General features: G+C 40.1%; 1 protein-coding gene across 2 annotated transcripts in view; it reads left to right on the top strand.

Moving 5' to 3' along the window:
• Positions 1-369: 369 nt before the first annotated feature.
• Positions 370-17,597, top strand: part of STIM2 (stromal interaction molecule 2) — a 151,642-nt gene continuing 134,414 nt past the window's right edge. The window contains exon 1 of one of the 2 annotated variants that reach the window (XM_043572823.1): positions 370-1,088. In XM_043572823.1, coding sequence (XP_043428758.1) covers positions 680-1,088 — 409 coding nt within the window. In that variant the 5' untranslated portion in view covers positions 370-679. The remainder of the gene's footprint in view (positions 1,089-17,597) is intronic. The other variant, XM_043572822.1, reaches the window with a different exon arrangement.

The raw sequence follows: 17,597 nt of genomic DNA, 5'->3' as shown, positions 1-17,597 counted from the left end.
AAACACTACGCTATGCTAACCTCCACTTCCACACTGCTAGCTTCTTGTAAGCCCCACCTATACTGAAATTCTAGAGACGCCGCTGTTTCTGATTACAAGGTTTTTTCGACCCATGCAATTATTTTTGTTGCCGTCTACATGCCTATAACTCGCCCAAACAATTTGGGAAGTCAGTACGCCTTTGTCCCGCCTCTTTGGTCCCCCCCCCTCCGCCTCCTGTCTGGGCGGGGCCGTGAGTGGGGGAGGAGGCATGCCCGTCTTCCTACCCTCAAACTAAGCTGCTCAGCGAAAGCGTTAACTGCCTCCCCGCCGCACTCCGGTCCTCCCGGGAACGCCCCTGGAGGCGGGGCTGTGGCGCCGCGCAGGCGCAGTACAGCAGCGCCGCGCCTGCGCCGTGGAGGGGCTGAAGGAGGCGGGGGATTGGTATGCTGCGTGCGAGTGTGTGAGGGAGGAGGCGTCGGGGCCGAGCGTGGTACTACGACGGGCGCGGGCCGGAGAGGGCGGGGGGATGCGCCGCGGCGGCGGTGGCGCGGGCGCTGGGGCTGGTGTTGAGAGGCGCCAGAGCAGCGGATCCCGGTCTCGCCGCCGCAGGAGCGCGGGTGTCGCGCGCGGCCTGAAGACGCCGTACCTTTCTGCCCCTCACCTTTTTTTTTTTTTTTTTTTTAAATAACCGGAACCAATGAACGCAGCCGGGACCCGAGCTCCGGAGGCCGCCGGTGCCGAGGGGACCAGGCTGGCGCCCGGCAGGAGCTCGCGTCCGAGGCGGCGGGGGCGGCCCGAGGAGTCGCCGGCGGCGGCTGCAGCGCCTGGCGGAGCGGACGAGTGGCCAGCGGCCGTAGCGCCGCTGCGCTTTCCCCCTGCTCCTCCTCCGCGCCCTCATCCTGCCGCGACGCCCGGCCCGGCCTCGGGCAGGCTGCGGCGGTGGCATTGGGCTGCGCTACTGGTGCTTGGGCTGCTGGTGGCCGGCGCGGCGGATGGATGCGAGCTGGTGTCCAGGCACCTCGGCGGGCGGCGGGCCTCGGGCTCTGCCGCCGCAGCCGCCTCCTCTCCCGCTGCGGCGGCGGGCGACAGTCCGGCGCTCATGACAGGTGAGGGCCCGGGGGGGGTGGGGTGGGGGGCGGCGGGCGGGACGAGTCCGGCTGCTGAGGGACCCCCATCCCCGGGAGGGGCCCCTGCCGGGACCCCGCTATTTGACGGCCACGGGGCGATGCAGCGTGGCGCCCAGACGCCCGCGCCTTGGCCGCTGCTTCGTCGCGGTCCCCTACAGTCCGGACGCCTTCCCCCCCCCCCCCCCCTCGCCGACACCCCGCCCTCGACAGAGGCTCTCGACGGCACTCGCTTCCCCGCCCTACAGTCGGGTTCCCCGGTGTTCCACGCTGAGCAATGCGGCGGTTTCTCTTCCGTGCTGCAGAAGAGCCAGCAGGGTCTGCAGGGTACTGGGCTGAATTTTTTTTTTTTTTAAGCTGCTAGAAAAAGTCGGCAGCAGCAATGCGGTATTGAGTCGGCCTACGGTGCTGCTTTTGCAAAGGCAGCTGGCAGCGAGTCTCACAGGTTCAAAGCCCCGCTGAGCCTAGTGTCCCAGGGGAGGCTGCTAAAGAGGATTCTTTGAGAGCCATAATACCTAGTGGTATGGGTGGTTCCGTATTAGTATGCGGAAACCTCTAAGTCTCATGTGTGTTTTTTGAAGGGTGGGAGGAACGTTTTAAAGGATGGGAAATATTTGCTGGTGGGAGCATCACTGGGTGACAAAGGGTGCCACCAGAAAGCTCTTCAGGGAACCAGAAACATACTTAAAATTTATCAAGTGCAGCGTATTCGGGGCTTGTATTTGAGCAAAACCAGTTCTGATTGAGTGCATCAGCACCTTTGTAATACAGAACGTTCTCGAAATTACTGAAAACTTGCGAACGTGTTGGGTAAGGATAGGTAGAAAATAGGATCCTTTTAAAGCTTTCCAGTGGCATGTACAAGTGGTCTGCATGGTTTAGGTAATGATGTAGGGATCTTGAAATGATTTCTTTTGGAAAAGTAGTGAGGCTGAAGTAATGTTTATTTATTTATTTATTGCACTTTAAAAGTAATCCGCAGCTTTTCTGCATTGAATGCAAGACTAAAAGGAAAAAGTAAAGTGGAACAAGATGACCCATCATTAATTTAACCAAAGTGAGAGTCCAGCAGGCGTCTGAAAGTTACTAACAGCTGCTCTGAGAAGTGCTCAAGAGCTATATTCTTTGGAGCAAAGCCGCTATTCTCTGCGTTCTATGACAGGGTGTTTGCTATTTTAGAGAGGAGGGTGTTGGTAAGCTCCGTTAAGTGCTTTGTAGTTGTATGGAACATAATGAGCAGAATATTTAACTTGCTTTACCCTGAGACCTAGCAAGCTCCTCTAAAGGAAACTGGAAACCTCAAACCTATCACTGGGTAATTTGGAGAAAATGATTACAGAATGCTCAGTATTAGGACCGTGATATGGTTTGGGAGGATATTTGGAATAACCTGAGGCTTGAATAGTCTTTATTCTCGAGATACAGATGTGGCAGATAAAAATGAAGAACAGTGATTATTAGGAAAGTAGCCAGATAAAACTATAATCGTGAAGGTTAAAGAAAGTAGTGAGATAAAAAACTGATTCTGAAGGTTTAACGCCTCATGCAGTAAGGGAGGGAGCAGAAATATTGGGGCTTCTAGTAGGTATAGCAGTGTGATGCTTGGTTTCTTGAGCAGAAGGGTTTGTTTAATAAATAATTGGCTAATGTTTTTATCAATATGTAATTGGTAGAAGGGCATATAATTCAGAAAATTTAGTATTTTTTAACCAGTAACAGTATAATGTATAATTATATCATACATAAAGTATAATGTAGATTATATCAAGGAAATTGCTGCAGATGGAATTTTATTTTAATTAGCTGTTTATAATCCTTTTTGAAGATTTAAATTTCTCTGAGTTGTTTATGGCATTGTGCAAAAGGAAAGGTGATTCTCATTGGATAAAAAGTCTGGCGTATCACACAAAATGAGTTTGTGCTGTGGTGCTTTAAAATAAGTTTACAAAAATAGTATTAATTATGGAGTTTATTTTTAATGTTCTTTTCCTTTGTTGGAGTATTGATTTTTAACAAGTTAAACATTTCCATTTAGAGTTTAAAATAATCAGACTACACAATGTGCAAGTTAAATTGTGGTCATTAGTTTATTTAAATATAGTCAATAGCACTGGTATCTGGAAAGTGGTAAATTGAAAGTCTGTAATAAAGTTGAAGCATATTGAAAATTTCTCTGAACTACGTATATGCTCTCTATAGGGCTCCTTCCTATTCTTCTGATTATATGAATAACACTTTCGTTTATGGTTTCCACTTGTAAATGTTGTGCTAGACCCAGAACATAATAGATTGTTGCTGATGTACACTTTAGGAAGTAGAATCATAGCCTGTACTTAAAAATTACTGTTAACTACATTCTGGGTAGTGTTAATGGAGAGAAAAGGGGTAGAGAGCATTAGTAATAAAACGTAGCTACATGTGAATTTTGAAAGTGGACAATTCTTGAAAGAATTCTGAGAGAAGAATTGTTCTCTGGCTCTGTATTAAAATTGTCATTTACCTGTGAGTTTTCTTAATAGCTCTGAAAATGACAGTCCAAATCACATCTTCTCTTTTCCACTACAGTTTGGTTCTTTAGGGACGTTGTAAGAGTTTGCCTCTTACTAATAAAATGTAGAAAGCATTCTTTTCCACTGATGTTTCCCTCTCAGTTTTATTTTTGAGGTTTAGTGTATCCTAAGAATAAATTACCTTTAAGTCATCTATTGCATATTTTGTTTTGAGCAAGCAAGTGTTCTTACAGAGACTGAGAAATCATCAGAATAAACAGACTTACCGTCATAATGAATATCCGTTTGTATTTTTCTTTTCTATATAACATTTTCAGGATTTTGCAAAAATGTTTGGATGAGGTGAAACCAGTATTTATACTATTGTGAAATAAAGGTTATATATGGGGATATAGGGCCCTTGCTTTGTAAGTGATTGAAATTTAAAGCAGGTTAGGGCTTGGTGACTAAGAGTTTGTTGATTACCATCTAAGGCAGTGTTTTAATAATTCAAAACATTTTTTTTTTTTTTTTTGCGTAACACATTTAGAATCAATGAATTGATCACAGTAGAGAATAATTGATCTCATCTGGATATGGTCTCTGAGAAATAGTTTATGAAAGGCAAGAAATACACTCAAATGTGTCATGTGTATATATGTGTGTGTATACATACACGCACACATGTATGTACATATATTTACATATATGTATATATTTACACACACACATATATGTATATGGAACACAGTTTTTTATTCTGGCAAAATATACAGAATTCAGTTGACCCTTGAGCAGCAGGGTTAGGAGTGCTGATGTATACAGTTAAAAATCCTAGTATAATTTTTGGCTCCTCCAAAACTTAGTTACTAAAGCCTACTGTTGACTGGAAGCCTAATGTAAACAATTAACACATATTTCATGTTTTGTATTATGTACTGATTCTTTAAGTTAGAGAAAAGAAAGTGTAATTAATAAAATCATAAGAGAAAATACATTTACAATGCTGTACTGTATTTATAAAAAAAAATCTGTATATAAGTGGATCCACAAAGTTTAAACCGACAGAGCTTAAGGGTCAACTGTAATTGACACATTTAAAACATATTTTCTTTTTTTAAAATTTTTTTTTTTCAACATTTATTTATTTATTTTTGGGACAGAGAGAGACAGAGCATGAACGGGGGAGGGGCAGAGAGAGAGGGAGACACAGAATCGGAAACAGGCTCCAGGCTCTGAGCCATCAGCCCAGAGCCCGACGCGGGGCTCGAACTCACGGACCGCAAGATCGTGACCTGGCTGAAGTCGGACACTTAACCGACGGCGCCACCCAGGTGCCCCTAAAACATATTTTCTTATATGTAGTTACTTGTTTCAGAATTAAAAAAAATTTTTTTTAATGTTTTGTTTATTTTTTGAGACAGAGAGAGACATAGTGTGAGCAGGGGAGGGGTAGAGAGAGAGCGAGGCACAGAATCCAAAGCAGGCTCCAGGCTCTGAGCTGTCAGCACAGAGCCTGATGCGGGGCTGGAACTCACAAACTGCAAGATCATGACCTGAGCTGAAGTCGGACGCTTACCCGACTGAGCCACTCAGGCGCCCCAGTTTCAGAATTTTTTAAAACAAATTTTAGTTTCGGAAATATTTGTTTCTGTCATTTTCTAAAGATGAGTTAATCACTTTCTTCAGTGCCTGTATAAAGGTTTACTTAACTATAATACTTGTCACTAGTTTGGTATGTTATTAGGAATGTAAAACACATTTTAAAATGTTTCTTGGAAGTATTAAAATTTCAGTGAAAACTTAAAGTATTCTTAATTTGAAGGAATACGGTTTAGAAAGGGCCACTTTACTCAGTGTCAAACACATCTATGTAGTGGGGCTTTCGTTAATTTAGATGAAAATACTTTACATAAACATGATTATCATTGTAAAATCTTAAGGTTCACTTTTAAGTATCTCACCTTGAATGCCTGACATTTACGTAGCAAATGTCACCTTTTTCTTTTTTTCTTTTTTTTTTTTTTATTGGTATTGGCTTGAGTATAGTTATGTACATGTTGCTTTGAGGAGTATTATTTACAATGAATTTATAGTGCTAATGTTTACATTGTGACAGTGGTTAAACTTACAGTGTAGTTTACATAGTACTAGAAAATATTGTTCCTCTTTTTGTGAAATTGCTCTTTCCGAATTTAGCTTATATTTAGCTTATGAAGCCACCTTTGGATGACTGGGTCTTCTGCTGTATTTGCATTCTCTTTTGCCTTCCCAGGTAGTTCTCATTACTAGTCCTTTTCTTTATCAGTCTTTGGCCTTGCTGTAGGGGTTTTCCTTTCTTCTTTTCCTTTCTTTTCTTTTTGTTTTTGTTTTGTTCTCTAGCTAACTATAGGATTAAAGAATCTACTCATTTGTTTTTTGATATAGTCTATTCTGAACATTTAAGAATTAGTAATCTTACTGGTCTGGAAATATTGCATCCCTTGTACTTTTCTTGAGAATACCACGGCAGACCTGATTGGGCTCTTGAGGGAATCCCCTGCCTCGGGGTAACTTAGAGGACCAGTTGGAAAAATGGGTTTGGGATTTGGCGTAGCTTTAGCAATAGGAGTATCCACATAGGAATTCTTTAATTTGCTAAGGGCTTTCTTGGTGGTTGGATACATGCTAAAGTTTTTAGATTAATTTAGACTTCTGAGTAACTATTATCAAGCATTTTGGATATTGGCAATGCAGTGTAGAATACTTTAAAATGGTGGTTGGAGATCTGTATCTATGTATGTGGTAGCTAAAGTATAAACTGGTTAAGCTAATGTTAAACAGTTAATGGTATGATTAGTAAGCCATTTTTGATATTCACTGGAATTTGGACCTTATGTTATTAAGATCTATCAGATTTTATCAGCCAAGCACTTATTAAGCACATGCAGAATACCGCATAATAGGAATGGGAAAGAATACAAACAAGAGTAGGACAATGAGTTGTGCCTATTGGGAATAATAGATATGTTTACTAAACTGTTACTAGTTGTCAGTATTGGACTCAATGGTTTATATACATCACTATTTTTGATTCTGAGGTTAATCCTGTTGGAGATAACCTGCTACAGTCTTCATATAAAAGATGAGGAAACCTTTGGAGGATGATCTTAAGTAACTTGCCCAAGGTTATATTTAATAAATAGCAGAGTCAGAGGTTGACCTGAGTTTCGTTGCTTTCAAAGCTTTGATTCTTAAGTGGTATGTTATATGCATTCTTATACACACAACTAAATAGAATAATGAGAGAGACTGTGATTAGTACCATGACAGACTGTAAAATGTTAGGGAAAGTAGGAGGGTAGAGTTTGAGTGGGACCTTGATAGCGACTTCTTGTGGCGATGAGTGAAAGAGCTTTCTGGAAGAAGGCATATGCAAGAATAAGGATTAAATTAATTGTTTTTTTTTTTTTTTAAACGTTTATTTATTGAGACAGAGAGAGACAGAGCACGAACGGGGGAGAGTCAGAGAGAGAGGGATACACAGAATCTGAAACAGGCTCCAGGCTCTGAGCTGTGAGCACAGAACCCGACGCGGGGCTTGAACTCACGGACTGCGAGATCATGACCTGAGCCGAAGTCGGACACTTAACCGACTGAGCCACCCAGGCGCCCCAGGATTAAATTAATAGTTTTATTTGGAGTTCAGCATAGGGTGTATGTACAGTAGTAGGAAATGCAAAGAGAAAGAAGATTTGGGCCAAATTATCAAGGGCTTTAATATTCCTTAGTTTATACCCTTTGTATTGAAATGCCAGCACATTTAAAACTGCGGTACTCAACCAGTCAGGAGTATGGGAAATTATATGTTTTCTTTTTTATTAAAAGTTTTTTTTAAATTTTATTTTATTTTATTTTTGAGAGAGAGAGAGAAAGAGCACAAGCAGGGGAGGGGCAGAGAAAGAGGGAGACGCAGAATCTGAAGCAGACTCCAGGATCCGAGCTGTCAGCACAGAGCCCTATGTGGGGCTCGAACTCATGAAACATGAGATCATGACCTGAGCCGAAGTTGGAGGCTTAACTGAGGCGCCCCTGAAATTATACATTTTCTTAGCATACTGGTTTTACTAGATTGTTTAAACGGAAAACAAACTTTCAGTGTTTAATCATTAGTGACTAACATTTAACATTACCCAACATGCACATGTTATGGAGAATGCAGATTTAAATGTTAAGGTAAAACCAAAGGTTTAAAAAGGTATTTTGATCTTTGCGTGTTTTGTTCATAAACTTAAGAGGAGTAAATCTGTTTTCTGGTCGGGTTAGGAAGCAGTGGTTTTTCAACATGAGACTGACATGATCTCTGTTTGAGAAAGTGAAGTCTGGGCAGATGGAAGTGAGGAGATAATAGAGCTGAATGAAGAGGTCAGTTAGGAAGCTGCATTGAAGTAAAGGTTTTGAGAGTTTAAATCATGAAATTATGGTTATGAGATGTTTAGGGAAAACTTTGTAAAAATTTGCTTTATTGTTAGGAAGGAATCTAGAAGAAGTCTAAGAAACAAAAAAAATACCTTTTACTTTTTTTCTTTTTTAATGTTTATTTATTTTGGGGGAGGAGGGGCAGAGAGCAAGGAGAGAGAGAATCTCAAGCTGGGTCCACACTCACTGTGAAGTCTGATTCAGGGCCCGATCTCACGACTGTGAGATCATGACCTGAGCCGAAAATCAAGAGTCGGACGCTTAACTGACTGAGCTATCCAGGCGCCCTAAAAAAATTGCCTTTGACTTTTAAACACCCTAGTGTTTGTAGAATGACTTAAATTGGTGCAAGTCCTTGAAAATATGCAAGAGGTGAAACAGTGTTGTATAGTGCCATTATTTCAAATGTGCCTAGTTAAAATAAAAATTATTTTTATATGTGATTGGACTTATATGATGATTTACAAAGTTGTTTCTATATGGCTTTTTAGTACTCCATATTTTATTTATTTATTTATTATTATTTTTTTTTTAATTTTTTTTTTTTTCCAACGTTTATTTATTTTTGGGACAGAGAGAGACAGAGCATGAACGGGGGAGGGGCAGAGAGAGAGGGAGACACAGAATTGGAAACAGGCTCCAGGCTCTGAGCCATCAGCCCAGAGCCCGACGCGGGGCTCGAACTCATGGACCGCGAGATCGTGACCTGGCTGAAGTCGGACGCTTAACCGACTGCGCCACCCAGGCACCCCAATACTCCATATTTTAAAGTGCACGTTTGTTCCTTAATAAAGGATAACTGTTTCCAGATTGACTTAATACTATATTGCATCAAAATTGAACTTCCCCACCCCAACCATCTGTAAATAGCAGTATCTTGGAGTACTGGCATATTATTTGTTTCAAAATTAACTTTTGAATTTTGCATGTGAATTTTAAGCTTGATCCTTAGGTGATGATTTCAAATGCCAAATCTAAATGATTTCTTCATTTCCTTATCCTTCTAGGTCTTTATGTTAGTAGATATTAGATAACTCCGTCCTTCTTGACACTTTCTAATCCTACCTTCAGTAACTGTTTTCCTTCACTGGTTTTACTGTTGCTAATTTTAAGGGTGGTTCTCTCCTGTCTCTGTCCTCAATCTTGTGTTCCTCTCATCTAGCTGAACATTTCCTTCTCAGAGAACTTCATTACTAGGAAAGTTCTAAATTGGGGATAGGAAACCCCAAGCCAATGATTGATTTGACTTGGCTTTATTTCATTTGGCTCTTGAGGTGATACTGCACAACCATGGTGGCTGCAGTCCTGAGAGTAATTTCCTTTCTGCTAGGCTTCCTTAGTCATATAATTTAAAGTGAAACAACTTTGGGATAAAGGCTAAGATTAGTAGTAGAGTGTTAAATAGTAACCATTTAGTGTTTTCTTTACCTGGTGGTAATTCCCCTCACCCCAGAACCACAGAGTAGTCAGCTGGACTAACATTCATCTCAGCACCCAAGCACCTGTATCTGTCCCAGTGTTTCTTGCAAAATGAATTTGCTTATGGCTCTTGGCCTCTGTTTAACTTATTTTCCCTCTGGTGGTTCTCACTTTCTCTACCCCTTTCTTTGTTCTTCCTGAACTTGCCATTATGTGGAACTGAAACACTTCAAAAATGACTTTATTGAATTAAATACTGGGTTTTGAATTGTAAAAATAATTGGAGTGAGTCTGATTTGTGTGATTTAAAAATACTGAACAACCCAGGGTACCTGGGTGGCTTAGTCAGTTAAGAGTCTGACTCTTGATTTTGGCTCAGGTCACGGACTCACAGTTCCTGAGATCGGTGCTGACAGCACTGAGCCTGCTTGGGATTCTCCCTCTCCCTCCCCCTTCCCCTCCCCCTCCGTCTCCCTCTGTCCCTCTCTCCTTCTCCCTCTATCCCTCTCTCCTTCTCCCTCTATCCCTCTCTCCTTCTCCCTCTCTCTCCCCCCCCTTTCTCCCTCTCCCTCTGCCCCTCCCCCATTCATACTTTTTCTCTCTCTCAGAACAAGTAAATAAACATTAAAAGAAATACCAAACAACCTTATCACAAACCCCTTGGGTAATGAAAATGATTTGTAGTTGTTTGTTAAATGATTCTCAGTAAGTTAAAAAGGTTTTTTAAACCCTTACTGGAAATTTTTATCTGCTATTTACCATACAGGACATTTCACAGACCCATGTTATTGTGCAGGTATTTTCGTCCCTTTGTAAAAATATCTGGTGTTGAGGGGCATCTGGGTGGCTCAGTCAGTTGAACATCTGACTCTTGATTTTGGCTCAGGTCCTGATCTCATGGTTGGTGGGATCAAGCCCCACATCTGGCTCTGTGCTGACAGCATGGAGCCTGCTTGGGATTCTCTCCCTCTCTCTCTGCCCCTTCCTGCTTGCACTCTCTCTCCCTCTCAAAATAAATAAACATTAAAAAGAAAATCTGATGCTGAGTAAATCGTCTTAATCCTCCTTTATTCCTGTTTTCCAGCAATAATCCTCTGACTTTTCCATGTATGATAAGTATGTAATTTTTCCTGGTTCCCTACTTTCATCTTCAGCAATTCTTTCTGCTTTGTCACACACATTCAAACTGTTAATCTTTGAGATTTCTTTCTTCTGTATTTCTGTATACCGAATTAAAAAAAATCTGCTTTAAATCTTTGTTCATCTATGGGTATAGGTACTCTGCTATTTTATAAATTTGCTTTTTAAAACATCTCCTGTGATGTGCATCCAGTCTTTGGTTCTAGGTCTATTGAAATAGATCCTTAAAAGAAGTATAAAATCAGAAAGTCAGACTATGGTGAATCTGTGTGTGTGTGTGTGTGTGTGTGTGTGTGTGTGTGTACATAAAGCTTTTAACATAATTAAGTGACTTTTATGCCAGATATGATGCAAGGAACTGGGGATATAAAGATGCTGAAATTGACCATTTTTATCATTGCAAGAACAATGTAAACTTTAAAATTGCCCAAGAGTAGATTGCATAATCTAAAAAAATAAGTATTAATATTGTATTTGTTTTTTAAAAGGAAACTGCTGTGGTAGCTTATCTAGTAGCATTACTGCATTTACTAAAAATATCATTAGAATATTTCTTAGAAGTTTTTTGTTACACATTTGCAGTATTGAAAATAAGCCTTCCTTCTTTGGAACAAGGTGTGATGTAAATAAATATAGTTCTTTTTTGTTTGCTCTTTGGTATTTTATGCTTCACTAACAAGCAAACAAACAAACAAGGTACTTCAGTGACTGTAATGTTCTAGTCACCAAGGTTGGTGTTTCGAATTTTAAGATTAATAAGTTGTTGGGACGCCTGGATGGCTCAGTCATTTAAGCGTCTGATTTGGGCTCAGGTCATGATTTCACGGCTCGTGAGTTCGAGCCCCACATCGGGCTGTGTGCTGACAGCTCAGAGCCTGGAGCCTGCTTGGGATTCTGTGTCTCCCTCTCTTCTCTCTCTGCCCCTCCCCTGCTCACACTCTGTCTCTCTCTCAAAATTAAATAGACGTTAAAAAAAAAGAAAAGATTAGTACGTTGTTGACCTTGCCTTGTGTTCTAGGAGGAGATATCCCTTTTAAAGGGTGATAATACATTGTAACAAGAGTATAAGGGCATAAGGGCTATATTTAATAGAATTACAGAGATGGAGTTACTTATTTTGATGTGGAGAGGTGGGCTATTAATGAAGGTTTTTTTTTTTTTCCACAGTAGATAACTCACTGGGAATGCGTGAGAATTTGTCACATAGGGAAAAGTATAGCAGTGTGAGAGGAGGAAGCTGAGTAAGGAATGACATTTATCATAGACATTGCCATTTGAGAATGTTACATGAGGTTGTGAATTACCAAATACCTAAAATGCAACGGTCCTCCTGCCTGTAGTGTACCACCATCCATATTTGCATGTGGGATTCATGTTTATGCCTGGCATTTTTGTATTTTATCTTATTTAATCCTTTAGAATCCTGGTGAGGTTATCATCACCCCCATAGATTACTACATATAATGGAGATTTAGGAGTGGTCTCAAATAGTTTATATCTTAAAAATCCTCCAGTGCCAAAGATCTGTATGATAAAGCACAGTGTATGATTGGAGGGGAATTAGGAAATGAGGCTGATGATACAGCAGAATTAAACATTCTGATTAATTTTAAATTCTTGGTCTTTATTGTCTAAAGAACATTATGAGTTTATTTTTCATTCATTTTTGGTAAATAGCCAGCTTTTTATTTCTTAAAATTTTGCATTTAGTATTCTGAAATCTTAAAAAATACTAATTTAAGATATATAATTTCTAGAAATTAGAAAAAATTGGTATCCTCATTAAGTGGGTAATTCCTATTTGTGGTTTGTTTTAATGAATATGCTGTAAGGATGGAGTGTCATTTTTAAGAAGCATAACATTTCATATCTTGAACTTTTACCTGGGTCACAAGTCTGCTCCCAGTTTTGTACAGTGAGATTAGGAGCATGGCCTGTAGACTAGAGCAGGATTTCTTGGGCGGTCCCAGTCTGACAGTGGTTTTGTAATTCGCGGTAGGTGATTTAATCTATTCATGCCTAAAAAGGGTTCCTGGACCCAATTCCAATGTGTGTGGGGAGACTCGCCCATACCAACAAGCAGTTCTCAGACACCAGCATGTGTCTGAGAATTCGTTGCAATTCTGACACTATCTACGTGCAGATAGAATCAGATTCCACAGGTTAGAAGTCTCAGTCCCACAAGACTACTCTCCACTTCAGAAGCCAGTCACAAGCCCAGGTTGTTACCTATGCTTCTGATTGACCTGTAAATCAGAGGTTCCCATGACCCCGTATTTGGGTTCATTTAGTTTGCTAGAGTGGCTCACAGAACTCAGGAAACCCATTTACTTACTAGATTACTAATTTATTACAAAGAATGTTAAAAGGTACAGATCAGCCAGATGAGATACCTAGGACAAAATCTCAAACAGGAGCTTTTGTCCTCCTGGAGTTTGGGGCTCTGGATAATGGCACATGGAAGCGTTCTGTTTCCCCAGAGTGGAAGCTGTCTGAACCCCCTTTTGGGTTTTTATGGAAACATTGGGTTTTCATTATATAGGTATGATTGATGAACTCAGTGGCCATTGGGGATTGATTCAACCAACCCCGCCCTCCTCCTTAGAAATCAGGGTGGGACTGAAAGTTCCAAATCTACATTCGAGCAGTATATGGTTCCTCTGGCAGCTAGCCCCCATCCTTTAGGTGCTTTGCAAAATTCGCCTTCAGTAACCTAAGCCCAGTTGTAGTGGGAAGGGTTTGTTATGAAGAGTAAGACACTCCTTTCACCTTTATAGCTCTGAAGCTTTTGCAGAACAGGAAACAAGAGCCCAAATATAAAAGATGCTCCCTTTGCTCTTATCCATCAGGAAGTTCCATGGGTTTTGGGAACTGTGAGCCAAGTTTGGAAACTGTGGACAAAGACCAAACATGTATGAATTTTTATTTTGGTCATCTCCGTGACCAAATACATACATTTCTTATAAATTACAATATTACAGTGCCTAAATGTCCTTATCTCTAAAATGATTTGACGATTACATGAGTTAATCTGTGTAAAGTGCTTAGAACAGAGTCTGGCAGATCTGAGTATTCAGTTGTTGGCTTTTTTTTTTTTTTTTTAACCTATAGATAAAGATGTAGGATAGTTGTAGAAATGTGCTGTGATATATTGAGTATTGTTAAGATGTTTTATGTTGCATTAAAAAAATTTGAAGACATAGTTTGAGTCACATCTATGACCTAAATAACCATTAATGATCCGAGCTTTGAATGTATGTATGTATGTAACTAAGTATGGAGATTGAGATTGAGGAGTACTGTGGGATTTTTAAAGAATTGTGTCATTGGCTTAAATGATTTTTTTTTTTTTTTACCTTTTTGTAAGATTAAAAGATTTAAAGCATTTTGCAGTTGAAATATCAGATAAAATCTTTAAGGTCTCCATGGAGCTTGCATTTCATTTGGGAGTATAGGAAAAAAAAAAAATGTTTTTAACTTGTGAGAAATGCTATCAAGGAACAAAAGAGGCCCAAGATAGAAAATAATGTGGATGGTGTGGGGACACCTACTAATTTAGGTAGGCTGGTTAGGAAGGGCTTCTGAGAAGGTGACATTTTAAGGGACATCTGAAGGGTCAGGAGCCAAATCTGTGAAGAGTTGGGTAATAGCATTCCACGAAATGGTAGTAACATGGACAAAGACCAGGAGGCAAGAAAGAATTTGAATTATTTGAAGAAGCAAAAGTATCATTTTGACTGAGCATCTTGAGGAAGAGGGAGAGAAGTGTTTGATCTGGCTGTCCCAGTGGGAAGGGCCAGATGATACAGAGCCTCATAGACCATGTTTGGGGTTTATTCAGTGGGTGATAGGAAGCAGTTGAAGCATTTTAAGGAGAGTAGTTTATAATTCCTTTTTTGAGGGGAGGTTGTTAGTGTTTTTTTTTTGCCCTGGAATTATTATGGAAAAGACATGTAACACAAAGTTTACCATTTTAACCATTTTTTAAAAAGTTTTATTTATTTGTTTTGAGAGCATGTGTGTGTAAGCTGGGGAAGGGCAGAGGGAGAGAGAGAATCCCAGGTAGGCCCCTCGATGTCAGCACAGAGACATATGCGGGGCTCGATCCAGGTGAGACGATGACCTGAGCTGAAACGGAGAATTGGACGCTTAACGGACAGAGCCACCCAGGTGCCCCTTAACCATTTTAAAGTGTGCAAATTCAGTAGTGTTAAGTATATCCACAGTGTTGTGAAACAGATCTCCAGAAGTTTTTAATCTTGCAAAACTGAAACTCCGTTAAATTTCAATCAGGAAAAGGAGGCAAACTGAAGAAGAAACAAAGAACTTTTATTTGGGGTCATAGAATTGGTAATTTAGGGAGCGCAGATTCACGTAGCAGCTGGAGAAGTGTCCTGCTCATGTGGGGGAAAGCAAGGGGTTTTTATGAGAAAGAAGAAGGTAATTACATCACTTAGACATAGAAGAACGGAAGAAAATGTTCATTGGTGCTAACCGGTTGAGCTGCTTTTGATTATTCTCTAATCGACTACTTTATTGGTGCTATCAAATGAAACTATTCTTGGTATGCATTATTAGTTAACCGTTCTGTCTTCATGAAGTTCATACCAGCAGTTTTATGGTCCGAATGTCAGTTGTTCTGTTGTATTTTACTAGCAACTGCTGGAAACAGTTGCCCCCTCTGGCTGAGTTTGAGTTCATTAATTAGAAAGGAAAGTGGAAGCTGAAGCTTTAAAGTGGAGTCTGTCTTTCCACACCATCAAACAGTAGTTCCTCACAGTCTCTGGGACCTTCATTCTGCTTTCGGTTTCTATGAATTTGACTACTTTAGATACCTCAGTGTAAGTAGAATCATGTAGTCTTTATTTTATCGTGACTAGCTTTGACTTAGCTTAATGTCCTCAGTGTTCATCCATGTTGTAGCATGTGGCAAGATTTCCTTCCTTCTTCAGGGCTAAATGATATTCCATTGCATGTATGTGCCACATTTTTTATATCCATTTGTCTGTCAGTGGACACTGGGGTTGCTCCTACCTTTTGGCTGTTGTGAGTAGTGTTGCTGTGAACATGGGTGTGCAAATATCTCTTTGAGACTGTGCTTTCAAGTCTTTTGTATATATATATATTCAAAATGGGATTCAATATGGGATTGCTGGGTCATATGGTAATTCTATTTTTTGTCTTTTGAGGAACCTCATACTGTTTTCCATGGTGGTTATCCCATTTTACAGCCCCACCGTCAGAGCACAAGTGTTTCAGTTGCTCCATAATTTACATTTAAAGGATTTATTTGGCTACTGTTTGGGGGATGAATTGTTGGGAGCAAGAGTCACCAAAAGGAGATTGCATAGGAAAGTAGTTATTAGTAGTCTAGTTGAGAATTACTAATGGCTTCGACTAGGATGATAGGAGAAGAGGAGGGGTTAACAAGGTATTCTGGAATTAGAATTGATTTGGCTTGCTGATGGATTGGGAAACAGCAGTGAGACAAAGGGAAGAATCAGTGACAGCTCTTAGATTGGTGACTTCTGGGTCCCTAGTGACCTCCACAATGCTAATGCAAGTAGGAAAGTCTTTCCCAGAAGCCCTCAAAATGTTTCTTCTCAGGTCTCCTATGTCAAGTCTGGGTTAGTAGACAAGGATTTCCCTTTTTAGAACAATCGTGTTTCATTCTCCTAGGACTGGGGGAGTGGCCCACTTTCCTGAGCACATTAGTACCCTATATATTTGAACAAAATGGAGGTTCTCTTAGGAAAGGAGAAGGGAGGGAATGACAGATTAACTAATTCGCTTTGTGAGTTTTGGGGAAGTATTGTGATCTCTTTTGCCTCATTTGTAAACTGGGAATATAAGTACCTCACAGGATTGTTGTGAAGATTAAAATAGTGGATTTGAAGTGCTTAACAAGGAGTAAAATGCTCAGTAAATATTTTCTTTACCTGATTCCCTCTCCCCTCTTTTTTTTTTTTTTTAACTTTGTATTTCTTTTAATGGTGCCACTGTTTTTCTAATCAATCAAACACAATTTCTTGGAGTTACATTTGATCTTTCCCCCATTTTTCTATTCAAGTTCAGAGTGGGCACAAACTCCTTGATTATCTTTTGTATGTCATAAATATACTCCAGCAAAATTAGACTACCGCTTGTTCTTTGAATACACCTCATTGTCTCCCTTAGTCCATTGCTTGCATGTTTCTCTCAAAGTAGAGTGTCATCTCCCATCTCTCAAGGTCCATTCCAGATATTTGTTCAGTCAGTAAATCTGTATTGAGAGTGTTCTATGTTCAGTGCACTGTTGTATGAGTTGTGGATACAGTGGTGGGAAAAGATTGCCATGGTTCCTGCTCTCCGTATTTCTTTTGTCATAAAGTCTTTCCAAAGTTATCTTCAGTGAGGCATGACTTCTTCTACCTTGGAATTTTCTTAACAGATTGTTTATACCCTTTGTATTGCAATTCTAACTGGCAATATCTGTCTACTTATGTTGTATTAGTGGTTCTTTCTTTTTTACCCATTTGAGGTTATCTGTAACAATATCTTCTTTCTCATGGAGGTTGTCCCATAGCCTTCTAAATACTTTTCAACTTGAAGGTTTGTTTTTGGTTGTAATCTGTTGTAGTTGATGATGCCTTACATCTGTACAGTGATTAATGCTTTACAGATAGAACTTTGTGTCCAGTGTGTTCAGCACTTTACGATAATATGGGTAGTCTGGAGCATGGTATGATCTAAACACCGACATCTGTCCTTATCTAAGATGTTTTTTGTTGCTATTTGAAAAATTTTATGTGTTAAATATTCTTGGAACAAAAGCGTAGCATATCTGTATTTGTGACTGCTAATAACTTTTAGTGGAAAAATGTTATAGGATCAGCTTTCAGTTTTTCACTTACATAAACTAAGTAGTTATGATTAATATATTACTCAGTTGGCTTGAGTCATGAAGTCCTCTTTAGTTTATAATTTTACATCTTTTTGAAAGAGT

This window comes from Prionailurus bengalensis, chromosome B1 (genome assembly GCF_016509475.1).
Source record: "Prionailurus bengalensis isolate Pbe53 chromosome B1, Fcat_Pben_1.1_paternal_pri, whole genome shotgun sequence".
Classification (NCBI taxonomy): Eukaryota; Metazoa; Chordata; class Mammalia; order Carnivora; family Felidae; genus Prionailurus; species Prionailurus bengalensis.
Note: the sequence above shows the minus strand (reverse complement) of the source record. Positions and strands in the feature narration are given on the sequence as shown.